This window comes from Erythrolamprus reginae, chromosome 3 (genome assembly GCF_031021105.1).
Source record: "Erythrolamprus reginae isolate rEryReg1 chromosome 3, rEryReg1.hap1, whole genome shotgun sequence".
Taxonomy (NCBI): Eukaryota; Metazoa; Chordata; class Lepidosauria; order Squamata; family Dipsadidae; genus Erythrolamprus; species Erythrolamprus reginae.
The window spans coordinates 145,002,278-145,016,635 of record NC_091952.1 but is presented as its reverse complement, the minus strand read 5'-3'; the positions used below and the strand labels follow the sequence as shown (position 1 = coordinate 145,016,635).

General features: G+C 44.7%; 1 protein-coding gene across 1 annotated transcript; it reads left to right on the top strand.

Annotated features, from left to right (window-relative positions):
- Nucleotides 1-441: 441 nt before the first annotated feature.
- On the top strand, nucleotides 442-3,045 carry LOC139165822 (protocadherin alpha-5-like). Its single transcript, XM_070749053.1, has one exon. It carries the CDS (start codon nucleotides 583-585, stop codon nucleotides 2,986-2,988), a length of 2,406 nt encoding a protein of 801 aa, XP_070605154.1. The 5' UTR covers nucleotides 442-582; the 3' UTR covers nucleotides 2,989-3,045.
- Nucleotides 3,046-14,358: the final 11,313 nt, after the last annotated feature.

Genomic DNA, 14,358 nt, shown 5'->3' with positions numbered 1-14,358 from the left:
CCAGCCAAGACTCAGAAATAAAACTAGAAAAGCATTTCTGCATTCATTGCATTGGAATACTGTTATGATTTTCTGTCGAATTAATGTTACAATGTCTGATTTAAATGGTTTGTAACTGCTTCAAGTTACCCCAATCTATCTGGTGCTCATCTATAGCCAGTGGGAAAGATGGCCTGGAAAAACCAAAGCATCAGTGAAAGATTAAAATTGATATAATATTTAAAGACCAAAAGAAGGAAAACCACACATCAGAGATATATGAAGGAATAACCCTTGAAGCCTTAATGAAAGAATATTACAGTTTCTTACTTTGAATTTGGTCACAAGAGGTCGCTGTTTCCTAAGGAAACTCTCTAACTGAAACTGAAAATGCAGAGCCCCTCCCTTAAAGGGACAGACATTCCTGCCAGCCAGATCCACAAGAAAAATATTAAACAACAGAGAAAGCTCAACAAGCCACGATTGAACCTATGAACGCATTGCCAGTATGGCTGGGGTAGGTGGGCTCGGCTCCTGACACCTTTGAGGCAAGATATTTAGAGGAAAAGAGAAGAGCTCACTGGTGCTGTGCCTATATCTGCAATGCTTACCTGGCCGAAGGGGCTGCTGCAGCTGTTTCTGCTCCACACCGCCTGGAAAATGGGGAGCGGCCAGCTCCATTATTCTGTGCTGGAGGAATCCCAGCACGGCACCTTTGTGGGCCGCATCGCCCAGGATCTGGGGCTGGAGGTGAGTGAGCTGGTGCCTCGGGTGTTCCGGATGCTGTCCAAAGGAGAGAAGGACTATTTTGAGGTAAATCTGCAGAATGGGATCTTGTTTGTAAATTCCCGGATAGACAGGGAGGAGCTGTGTGCCAAGAATGCAGACTGTGTCCTTCATCTGGAGGTGATTGTGGAGAAACCTCTGAGGTTCTTTCACGTGGAGGTTGAAATCAAAGACATTAATGACAATGCTCCCATCTTCTCAGCCAGGGAACAGATCCTGAGCATATCAGAACTGATAGCAGGTACCCGATTCTCTTTAGAGGGAGCTTCTGATGCTGATATTGATACTAATGCTCTGTTAACCCACCGGCTCAGTCCAAACAAACATTTTGCTCTTGATTCACAAGATGATGAAGATGAGAGTAAATCTGTAGTACTTCTATTGAAGGTTCCACTTGACAGAGAGGAGAGTCCTGTGCATCATTTAGTCCTGACAGCCACTGATGGAGGTGAACCAAAACTCACAGGATCTGTTCAGATAGTCATCAATGTGCTGGATGTCAATGACAACCCTCCTGTGTTTAACCAATCTGTTTATAGGGGAAAGTTGCTAGAAAATACAGCTAGTGGGTCATTAGTCATTTCTCTTAATGCTAAAGACTTGGATGAAGGAATTAATAGGGAAATCTTTTATTTTTTTAGTAGTAAAGCACCTCCACATGTCACGAAGCTATTTAGTATACATGCTGATAGTGGGGAAATCAGAGTGATTGGAAAATTAGATTATGAAGAAAGTAAATTCTACGAACTTCCAATTGTAGCAGAAGATAAAGGAAGTTCTCCATTATCAGGGCACTGCAAAGTTTTCATTGAAGTTTTAGATATGAATGACAATATTCCAGAATTATCTGTGAATTCTCTCTCTATCCCATTGCCAGAGGACTCCCCTCCAGGGACTGTGGTAGCCATCATTAGTGCTTCTGACAAGGATTCTGGCAACAATGGACAAATAAACTCTTTCCTTTTGCCCTCTGGAGTACCCTTCAAACTTGAGTCCACATTCAAGAATTACTACTCGCTGATTGTTGGAGCACCTTTGGATAGGGAGCGGGTGGCTGAGTACAAGATGGTTGTGACAGTGGAAGATCAAGGTGTTCCACCACTATCTTCTAGTATCACCCTCTTAGTGCCTATTAGTGACATAAATGATAATGCACCTGCTTTCACGCATCCCTCCTACACAGTATTTGTGAAGGAGAACAATCCCCCTGGTGCTCACATCTTCACAGTATCTGCCTCAGACCCAGACGTAGCTGAGAATGCCCTGATCACCTATTGGATGGATGAGAAGCTCTGGCCATTGTCAAGCTACATCTCTGTACATTCGGAGAGTGGAAAACTCTATGCTTTGCAGTCCTTGGACTATGAAGAGTTGAAACTGCTGGAGTTCCAGGTGAGAACCAAGGATGCTGGATTTCCCTCCTTATGTGGCAATGCAACTGTACAAGTCTTTGTGATGGATGAGAATGACAACGCTCCTGTTGTTTCAAGATCATCAGAAGAGAACTTGATACTTATAGTAGTCCCAATGATGCCTGGGCATATTGTTGGTAAGATCCATGCCTTGGATGCAGATTCTGGATACAATGCATGGCTAAGATATGAACTCCTTGAAGAAAGCAATGGTCAATGGACTGTAGGGCAGTATAGTGGTGAGGTGACTACCAAATATTCTCTGGATGAATCAGAAGGCAGAAAAATCCAGAGTGTCCTTGTTCTTGTGAAGGATCATGGAAAACCTCAGCTGTCAACCACAGCCACCTTGAGTGTGTCACTTGTGACAAGTGGTCAGACAGTCAAAACAAATATTAACCTTCAAAGGTCAGGGGAGAGCTTTGTGCCCCTGGTGGACTCGATCAACATCTACCTGATCATTGCCATCTGCTCTGTTTCCAGCGTCTTCTTGCTGGCCACTCTCATCTATGTGGCCCTGCGATGCCACTGCAAGGCAAAGGAATCCATAGTTTATGGCCCTGGCATGGCCACACTGGTCTGTGCCAGTGAAGTGGGCAGCTGGTCCTATTCCAATCGCCACAGCCACATCCTTGCAGGTGTGACCGCAGAGGCTGCTGCCAAAAGTGATCTCATGATTTTCAGCCCCAATATTCCTGTCTTTGCAGATAATGGGGAACTTATTAATGGGGTGGATGTGCCTCCAGATTCTGCTAAGAAGGTGAGTCCAACTCTTGGAGTCCTTGTCATCCACTCAGCATCTTATTTCTAGGCTTATAATTTTGGATTAGTCTTGGGACAATATTGTTTTTGAATTGCTAGGTTTAGACCCCATGGAAAATAAATTAAATTACAAATCAAAAATATATTTTAAATAAAAAATATTTTACCAATTTGAGAAGCTATAAAAGGGTTCAAAGAATGTTTGTAGTGTGCTTGACAGTAAATCTGTCTGCTAATAACAGTAAACGTAAGTAGGTACTTCATCTGATATTAAAATTTTGCTCTGCCAAGCTATTCCTGATGTTTCTCTTGTTTACTGATATTAATGAATTATTTTTCTTTTATGGATAGTTTTGTTGTTTGATGAATCAATTCTCAGTGTGATGCCTCTTTTTGTGACAATATGATAATAATAATTACTAATAATTTATTAGATTTGTATGCCGCCCCTGTCCGAAGACTCGGGGCGGCTCACAACATAATGACAATACAGTACAGTACAAATCTAATTTAAAAAATAGCTAATTTAAAATACATTATCATAAAAACATCTAGTACAAAGTCATACACACTCAATCCAACTAGTCATAATACAGGAGTCAGAAAGGGGGGGGGCATTGGTTGTTCCAAGCCTGGCGACATAGGTGAGTCTTCAGCATTTTGCGGAAGGCAAGGAGGGTAGGGGCAGTTTGAATCTCCAGGGAGAGTTGATTCCAGAGGGCCGGGGCCACCACAGAGAAGGCTCTTCTCCTGGGTCCCGCCAGATGACATTGTTTAGTTGTCAGGATCCGGAGAAGGCCAACTCTGTAGGATCTTATCGCCTGCTGGGATTCGTGTGGCAGAAGGCGGTCTCAGAGGTATTTTGGTCCGATGCGATGTAGGGCTTTATAGGTCATTACCAACACTTTGAATTGTGACCGGAAACTTATCGGCAACCAGTGCAAGGCGTCGAGTGTTGATGAGAAATGGGCATATCTAGGAAAGTCCATGATTGCTCTTGTGGCCGCATTCTGCACGATTTGAAGTTTCCAAACACTCTTCAAAGGTAGCCCCATGTAGAGAGCATTGCAGTAGTCGAACCTCGAGGTGATGAGGGCATGAGAAACTGTGAGCAGAGACTCCCTGTCCAAATAGGGCCCCAACTGGTGCACCAGGCGAACCTGGGCAAATGTCCCCTTTGCCACAGCTGAAAGATGGTGTTCTAATGTTAGCTGTGGATCAAGGAGGATGCCCAAGTTGTGGACCCTCTCTGAGGGGGTCAATAATTTCCTCCCAGGGTAATGGGCGGGCAGGTGGAATTGTCCTTGGGAGTCAAAACCCACAGCCACTCCGTCTTGTCAGGGTTGAGCCTGTTGACACCCATCCAGGCCCTAAAAGCCTCCAGGCACCGGCACATCACTTCCACTGCTTCGCTGCCTGGACATGGGGTGGAGATGTATAACTGGGTATCATCAGCATACTAGTGATACCTCATTCCATGCCCTTGAATGATCTCACCCACAAGGGAGAGACCTAGAGGTCGGCCTCTGACCCCCCACTAACACCGACTGTGACCGACCGGAGAAGTAGGAGGAGAATCACTACAGAATAGTGCCTCCCACTCCCAGACCCTCCAGCAGGTGCAGAAGGATATCATGGTCGATGGTATTGAAAGCTGCTGAGAGGTCAAGAGGATAAACCCCTGTCCCAGGCCCGCCAGAGATTATCCATCAGTGCAGCCAAAGCAGTTTCTGGGCAATAGCTGGGCCTGAATCCTGACTGCTGAGGGCCTAGATAATCGGCTTCTTCCAAGGATCACTGGAGCTAGAGCGACACCACCTTCTCAACAACCTTCCCCATGAAGGGAAGGTGGGAGACTGGACAATAGTTGTTAAGTACAGCTGGGTGCAGGGAAGGCTTCTTGCGGAGGGGGCACATGAGTGCCTCCTTGTAGGTTGCCGGGAAGGACCACCCCCTCAGAGAAGCATTAACAATCTCCTGGATCCAGCTCCGTGTCACGTCTCTGCTGGCCGAAACCAACCAAGAGGGACACGGATCCAGTAAACAGGTAGCGGAACTCACAGTTCCAATGGCCTTGTCCACTTCATCAGGTGTCACCAGGTCAAACTCCTCCCAAACTGATGGACAAGGATGGTCCTCAGTCACCTCGACTGACTCATTGTCAGCTGACTCTGCTATTCAATCAGAGTCAATAGCACTGCTCTGTAAGGGTTCTCCAACCCCCCTCTGGTTGAGAAGGGAGCGGGTCACCCTAAACAGAGCAGCCGGGTGGGATTCCGCTGATGCAATCAAGGCGGCATGATATGCGCATCTTTCCACCTTGAGCACCACTTTGTAAGTCTTAATATGAGCTCTTACAAGTGTTCGATCAGATTCAGATTTACTCTTCCTCCACCGCTTCTCTAGATATCTCTTCTGGCGTTTCAACACCTGGAGTTCCTTGGTAAACCAAGGAGCTCTCTGGGGTCTAGTACCACAGAGAGGTCGCAATGGCGCAATCTGGTCAAGAGCCCCTGCTGCAGCCTTATTCCATGTCACAGTGAGAGACATTGCTGAACTGTGTCTAAGTGTATCCAGTAAAGCCCCAAGCCCCCCCGAAAGCCCTCTGGGTCCATCAGGCATCTGGGGTGGAACCACCTAATCGGTTCCTCCTCCCTGCGAGGGAGGATTGGAGCCTTGAAGTCAAGCTGTAGCAGAAAATGTTCTGACCATGACAAAGGCACAGCTTCTAAGCCCCTTAGTCTCAGACCATCACTCAACTGTTCCGAGAGAAATATCATGTCGGATGTGTGTGTCCCCTTGTGAGTCGGACCCTGAATTACTTAGGTCAGGTCCATGGCTGTCATGGTGGCCATGAACTTCTGTGCTAACCCTGAGGATTCACCAAGCGTCGGCAGATTCAAGTCGCCAAGGACAGTAAGTCCGGGAAACTCAACTGCTAGCCCAGCTACCTCCTCGAGCAGCACAGGCAAGGCTGTTGACATGCAACTGGGAGGCAGGTACATGCGCAACAAGCCCACCCAAACCCCTAGGTCTAACTTCACAAAGAGGGACTCAAACCCGCAATCTCAAGAACAGCGAGTCTGCGCAGGCTAATAGTCTCCTTGCCTATAATAGCCACTCCTCTCCCCCTTCCCTGGGGTCGTGGCTGATGCCATACCTGAAACCCAGCTGGGCATATTTCAGAGAGAGGAACTCCTCCCTCTGGGCCCAGCCAGGTTTCAGTCACACATACCAGGTCGGCCTCCTCCTCCAGGATAAGATCCCGGATAAGAAGAGTCTTATTCACAAGTGACCTGGCATTGAGCAGCAGCAGCCTGAGTCCAGGACTTGGATTACACTCATCACCAGAGCCCCGGGTTAAGTCCATGGGGCCAGAACATGGGATCACTTTCAAGCAGCGTTCCCTCGTTACCCTAAAATGGCCTGCCCCACGTCTCCCACCATATCTGCCTCTCCCCAGCAGCACTGGAATTTTTTGGCCCTCTTCCACCCCAGAGATACGTTCTCCCATCTACATCACCAGGCAAGCTAACCCAATCATTCATTCCATTCATCTCATACATACCTTCCATCCAATCCCAAACATCCATCACTAAGATTACCCCCCAATAAATTAGTTAAAAAGAATATAAAAATTTAAAAAGGTTAACCGGTCAATTATAAAATTAAACTGAGACAATAATATAATTAGGATCAATTAATATAAAAATCAGTTCTTAAATCACTAATTCAAAATTCATCAGTCAATCTATCAAACCAGGTCAGGATGATAGTCATATCTTCTATAGGTCCTTCTTTCAGTCTATTGTGTTATAAGGTCTTCCACTAGGGGCGCAGTTCTTCAATGGTGTTCAATAAAGAAGATGGAAGTGGGGGGGGGGAGGGGGGGGGAAGATGACAAGCAAAGATCTTAGCATTAACTAATACCCCCAATTTGGTTGGCCTTCATGATCTTAGGCAGTTCAGTTCCCATTTTTCCCATTGAGGGTGTTTGCCCGGGTTCGCCTGATGCACTAGTTGCAGCCCTATCTGGACAAGGAATCTCTACTAACAGTCACTCATGCCCTTATCACCTCGAAGTTCGACTACTGCAATGCTCTCTACATGGGAATACTTTTGAAACTACAAATTGTGCAGAAGGCAGCCGCGCGAGCAGTCACGGGACTAATTAGACATGTCCACATCTCTCCAAAACTCTGCGGTCTGCACTGCCAATTGGTTTCTGGACTCAATTCAAAGTGTTGGTTATGACCTATAAAGCCTTACATGGCATGGGACCAGATTACTTATGGGACCGCCTCCTGCTGCATGAATCCTAGCAACCGGTTAGATCCCCACGGAGTTGGCCTTCTCCAGGTCCTGTCAACTAGACAATGTCATTTGGTGGGACCTAGGGGAAGAGCCTTCTCTATGGGGGCCCTAGACCCTGGAATCAGCTCCCCTTGGAGATTCGTACTGCCCCCCTCCTCATCTTTCGTAAGAGTCTAAAGACTCACCTATGCCACCAAGCTTGGGGTTATTAGATTCTCCCCCTGGGCAATGAATGGATAGTGTGTAAAGATTAGAAGATTAATGGCAGAAAAAGATTTAATGGTCCATCGAGTCTTCCCTTATACTATTTCCTGTATTTTATCTTAGGATGGATATATGCAGGGGTGGGCAGCAGGCAGGACGGGGTGGAACACAGTTAAACCATGGAAATGAAGCTTCGTGTGCAGCTCCAGCTGATCGGTGGCAGTCACTTCCTGGATTACTGGTTTCGGCTTGGCTCTTCTTTTTCTCCTTGCTGCTGCTACTGCATTTGCACTCCTCGCTTTTTTCCTCTTTCTTTCTTCCTGACCTTAGACGAGCTTCCCTCTCTCCTGCCGAGCCTCACATGGCCACTTCCTGCCTGAGGTGCAAGCAGAAGGCATGGGTGGAAGCGGCGTAGGCAGCATTTATGCTTTTGGCAGCATCCGTTCGTCTAGCTACCCAGCCTGAGGTGTGTGTGTGGGTGACCCAGGGTGGAGAGCGTGGGAAACGTGAAGCAAATTGTCACCCCAGTGAGCAACACTGGTAAGATTGTAAGTCGAGGACTTAACAAGCAGTTAAGTTGAACGATGATGATCATTCAAGCCATTCCCACCTGGTCACATGGCCAGCAAGCCACTCCTACCCAGTCACATGAGCACTAAGCCACACCCACAAAATTAGCCACACCCACAGTGTGGCATTAAAATTTTTGGCAGCCCATTACGGGATATATGTTTATCCCAGGCATGTTTAAATTCAGTTATTGTAGATTTACCAACCACATCTGCTGGAGGTTTGTTCCAAGCATCTACTACTCTTTCAGTTAAATAATATTTTCTCATGTTACTTCTAATCTTTCCCCCAACTAACCTCAGATTGTGCCCCCTTGTTCTTGTGTTCACTTTCCTATTAAAAACACTTCTCTCCTGAACCTTATTTAACCTTTTAACATATTTAAATGTTTCAATCATGTCCCCCCTTTCCCTTCTGTCCTCCAGACTATACAGATTGAGTTCATTAAGTCTTTCCTGATAGGTTTTATGCTTAAGACCTTCCACCATTTTTGTAGTCTGTCTTTGGACCCATTCAATTTTATCAATATCTTTTTGTAGGCGAGGTCTCCAGAACTGAACACAGTATTCCAAATGTGGTCTCACCAGCGTTCTATACAGTGGGATCATAATTGCCCTCTTCCTGCTTGTTATACCTATAGCTATGCAGCCAAGCATTCTACTTGCTTTCCATACTGCCTGACTGCACTGTTCACCCATTTTGAGACTGTCAGAAATCACTACCCCTAAATCCTCTCTTCTGAAGTTTTTGCTAACACAGAACTGCCAATACAATACTCAGATTGAGGATTCCTTTTGTCCAAGTGCATTATTTTACATTTGGACTGCAGTTTGCATTGCTTTGACCACTTGTAAAGCTAAATCATTTGCCATATAACAGACACCTCCAGGAATATCAACCCTATTGCACACTTTAGAGTCATCGGCAAATAGGCAAACCTTCCCTACCAAACCTTCCTCTATGTCACTCACAAAGATATTGTGGCACACTGCTTGTAAACAGGCTCTGCTCAGAATACTCGCCATTAACAACAACTCTCTGATATCTATGCTTCAGCCAGCTGCAAATTCACTGAACTATCCAGGGATTAAGTCCAATCTTCACTAACTTATCTGTCAGCTCTTTATGTGGAACTGCATCAAAGGCTTTGCTGAAGTCCAGATAGGCAATATCCATGGTACCACCTTCATCCAACACCTTTGTGACATAGTCAAAGAAATCAATGAAATTAGTCTGACATGATTTGCCCTCAGTAAAGCCATGCTGGTTTGGGTCCAATAAGTTATTGGTTTTTATGTGCTGATTTATCCTCTTTTTGAGTAGAGTCTCCATCATTTTAACTATAATGATGTCAAGCAAACTGGCCTGTAGTTACTAGCTTCTTCTCTACTGCCCTTCTTGTGGATAGGCACAACACTGGATGAAATACTGTTTTTAAATAGATACAATTCTGATTTTCACAGCACATCTGCCCTATGCTTTACTGAAACCTGGCTAAATGAGGAAATTGATGATAATAGTATGTATATTCTGGGCTTCCAGATTTTCGCGTAGATCAGAATGCAGAATTATCAGGGGGGGAAAAGGAAGGAGGCTTATGTATATATATCAACAACAGCTGGTCTCAAGACATCACCATTATACAAAAATTATGTGATGAAAACTTGGAGTCTTTAATTATTAATTGCAAACCCATTTATTCTCCTCATGAGATTCATTCTTTCTTAATATCTGCGATTTTCATCCTTACACAAGCATCTGTAAAAAAGGCACTAAAAACCCTAGCTGATCAGATTATGGAGGCTGAAGCCAAATACTCTGATTCACTGGCCATTATTTTGGGAGATTTAAACAAGGCAAACTTAAGAGATGAGCTCCCAAAATACTTTCAACATGTAAATTGTCCCACCAGAGGCAATAATATATTAGAGCACTGCTACATAACAGTAAAATAAGCTTACCGGGCCTTACCAAGAGCAGCTGTGGGCCACTCTGATCATTGCATGATTCACCTTGTACCTGTTTACAAACAAAGATTTAAAGCCACAAAACCAACAATTAAATCAGTGAGGACTACAGGCTTGCTTTGACTGCACAGACTGGAATATTTTTAAAGACACCTCTGCAAACCTAGATGAACTCACAGATACTGTAACATCATATGTCAGCTTCTGTGAAGACCTATGTGTACCAACCAGGAACTTGCAAATATACAGTAACAATAAAACTTGGTTCACAGCCAAACTCAAGCAGTTATGTCATTCCAAAGAGGAAGCCTACCGAAAAGGTGATAGAATGCTGTACAATCAGGCCAGAAATATATTAACAAGGGAGATCAGAGCAGCAAAAAGGAACTACTCTGAAAATCAATTCTCAACAAATGAACCAGCAAACATGTGGAAAATTCTCAAAAACATTACCGGCTACAGCAAACTCTCTTCCCAAGCTGAAGGAGATCAGCAATTGTCAGATGACCTGAATGTGTTCTACTGCAGGTTTGAAAAGAAACCACAACCACTTATCTGCACAACCTCCATCCCAGACACACCAATAACAGCCAAATGTTCTACAACTGAACCCATCCCATTGGGTTTACAACTCCTACTGATCACAGAAAAGGAAGTGAAAGATCTATTTCACAGACAGAAGCCTGGAAAAGCACCAGTCCCAGACAAGATAACTCCTGCTTGCTTAAAAGTCTGTGCTGACCAATTGACCCCCATCTTCACACAAATCTTCAACAAATCACTAGAGTTCTGCTATGTTCCTTCCTGCTTCAAACGCTCTACTATCATCCCAGTGCCGAAGAAGCCTTCCATCAAGGAACTGAATGACTACAGACCAGTTGCTCTAACACAGAGGTCTTCAAACTTGACAACTTTAAGACTTGTGGACTTCAATTCCCAGAATTCTGGAAATTGGAGTCCACAAGTCTTAAAGTTGTCAAGTTTGGGGACCCCTGCTCTAACATCTGTAGTTATGAAAACCTTTGAAAGGCTAGTGATGTTCCACTTGAAAGCCATCACGGATCCACTGTTAGACCCCCTGTAATTTGCATACCGAGCAAATAGATCAACAGATGATGCTGTTAACATGGCTCTACACCACATCCTTCAACATCTTGAATCTCCAATGACCTACGCTAGGGTCCTCTTTGCAGACTTCAGTTCAGCATTCAATACCATCATACCGGACATTCTCTTAACCAAACTAAATCAGCTAGCGGTACCTGCACACACTTCTAAGTGGATCACAAGCTTCCTAAAAGACAGGAAGCAGCAGGTGAAGCTAGGAAAAATCACACCAGATACATGTACATGCCCTCCAAGGCTGTGTACTCTCAAGACTTATCTTCTCTCAATACACTAATGACTGCAACTCCAACGATCCATCTGTTAAATTACTGACATTTGCAGACAATACAACATGGATCGGACTCATTCGAGACAGTGATGAATCCGCATACAGACAGAAGGTTGAACAACTATCCTTGTGGTATGACCAGAACAATCTAGAACTGAACACACTCAAAACCGTAGAAATGGTGGTAGAATTTAGGAGAAACCCTTCCACCTCTCACAATACTAGACATTAGACAACACAGCATCAACAGTAGAGATCTTCAAATTTCTAGGTTTTATTATATCTCAAGACCTAAAATGGTCACCTAACATCAAAAACATCATCAAAAAAGCACAACAAAGAATGTTCTTTCTGTGCCAGATCAGGAACCTCAAACTGCCCAAGGAACTGCTGATACAGTTCTACAGAGGAATCATTGAGTCTGTCATCTGCACCTTTATAACTGTCTGGTTTGGTGCTGCAACCCAACAGGACCGACACAGACTTCAGAGGATAATCAGAACTGCAGAAAAAACAATTGCTGCCAACCTTTGCCAACAATTGCTTCCATTGAGGACCTGTATACTGCATGAGTCAAAAAGGGGGCGGGGAAAATATTTACTGACCCCTCACATCCTGGACACAAACTGTTTCAACTCCTACCCTCAAAATGTCGCTACAGAGCACTGCACACCAAGACAGCTGGACACAATAACAGTTTTCCCCCGAACGCCATCACTCTACTAAACTAATAGTTCCCTCAACACTGTCAGACTTTTTACTAAATCTGCACTTCTATTTCTACTAGTTTTTCTCATCATTCCTATCATCCTTTTCCTCCCACTTAGGACTGTATGACAGTAACTTGTTGCTTGTATCCCAAGATTTTTATTAATATTGATTGTTTCTTCATTGCTTATTTGACCCCTATGACAATCATTAAGTGTTGTACCACATGATTCTTGACAAATGTATCTTTTTCTTTTATGTACGCTGAGAGCATATTATTATTATTATTATTATTATTATTATTATTATTATTATTATTATTATTTAGATTTGTATGCCGCCCCTCTCCGCAGACTCAGGGCGGCATATGCACCAAGACAAATTCCTTGTGTGTCCAATCACACTTGGCCCATAAAATTCTATTCTATTCTATTCTATTGAAGAAATTCAATAGAATTGAATTTCTATATAGCTTCAGGGGGTAATTTGCATACTCCTGGTGCATGCTGGGAAGAAGCTAAAAGCTCACCGCGAGGCAAAAGAACACCGGGTTGCTGACCAGGGAAGCAGAGGAACTCACCACCCAGGAATCTGAGCTTCAGGGGGTAATTTGCATACTCCTGGTGCATGCTGGGAAGAAGCTAAAAGCTCACCGCGAGGCAAAAGAACACCGGGTTTGCTGACCAGGGAAGCAGAGGAAATCACCAACCCAGCAACAAGAGCAGACATGTCACCTCTGCACTCTCCCGCACCCACCCTGCAACCTGCCACACACATAAAGAACAACAGAGAGAGAGAGAGAGAAGATACACCAACCATGCACACAGAAGCCACTCCCCGAACAAGCATAGATGAAGACGGAACTGAATCCATGGTGTGCTGCAGTTTGTGCTCCATGTACTCACTCCTCCCCTCAAACCTCCAAAACTTTACCTGCAACAAATGCAAACTCATCCAGCTACTTGAGGAAAAAATCGAAAACCTAGAGAAAAACCTAACAACCCTGAAGCACCAACATCACAATGAGAAAATCCATCAGACTCCCAACAAAACCAACACCCCAGAGGAGCTAAGCCGAATCCACGCCCCAGAAGCAGTAAATAGCTGGACACACATCACCCTAAGACGAAAAAACAAGCCTCCACCATCTCCAACCCTCCTCCTCCCAACCCCACTGCCTACAAGCAACAAATATTCAGTACTCTCGGAACAAGAAAACCTGCAAACATCTGACAAAGAACCACCAAGAACCAAGCACAACACAACTCCACCAAAAGCCTCAACAACAGAAGCTAACCTCCCTCACCCCAAGCCAGCCAAAAAGAAAAGGAGAGTACTGGTAATTGGAGACTCAATCCTCAGGGGAACTGAGCCTCCCATCTGCAGACCAGACAACCAATCTAGAGAGGTGTGCTGCCTCCCTGGAGCTAAAATCTCTGACATAACTGAAAACCTCACCAAAATACTCAAACCCATGGACTACTACCCACTATTGGTGATTCATGCGGGAATCAACGACACAGGGAAAGACATGAACCAAATTATGAAAGACTATGACCACTTGGGCAACACAATCAGAAAAACAGGTGCTCAGGTTGTTTTTTCTTCCATCCTCCTCACTAGAGGACGACACCCCGCCAGAGAACGCAAAATCCCGCAGATAAATCACTGGCTTAAAGGATGGTGTCACCATAAGAACTTTGGCTTCCTCGACCATGGCCTGCACTATCTCCAAGAAGGGCTTCTAGCAAGCGACGGGCTACACCTCACTAGAGCGGGGAAGAACCTCTTAGGCAACCGACTAGCCCAACTCATCAGGAGGGCTTTAAACTAGCTCTGAGAGGGGAGGGTGACCAAACTATACGACAAAACACTGAACAAAACAAGGAAGGGGAACGGGACAAGCCTACAAACAAACCTGAGAATAAAAAATTTCTACCTGCAAACAAACACAAACATCTAAAATGCCTGTACACAAACGCACAAAGCTTGGGAAACAAACAGGATGAACTGGAATTATCAATACATGAGGGCCAATACGATCTAATTGGAATCACAGAAACCTGGTGGGACGAAACGCACGCCTGGAACACACAGATAATGGGTTACAACCTCTTCAAGAAGAACAGGTCAAACAAGAAAGGAGGAGGTGTTGCACTATACATCAAAGACCACTACACTGCCACAGAACTACATCCAACCAAAGATGATAACCCCCTAGAAATCATATGGGTCAACATAAAAGAAAAAAGAGCAACAC

Coding starts and splice junctions, on each gene's coding strand:
- LOC139165822 (XM_070749053.1), top strand. CDS start 583: ATGCTTACCTGGCCGAAGGGGCTGCTGCAGCTGTTTCTGCTCCACACC.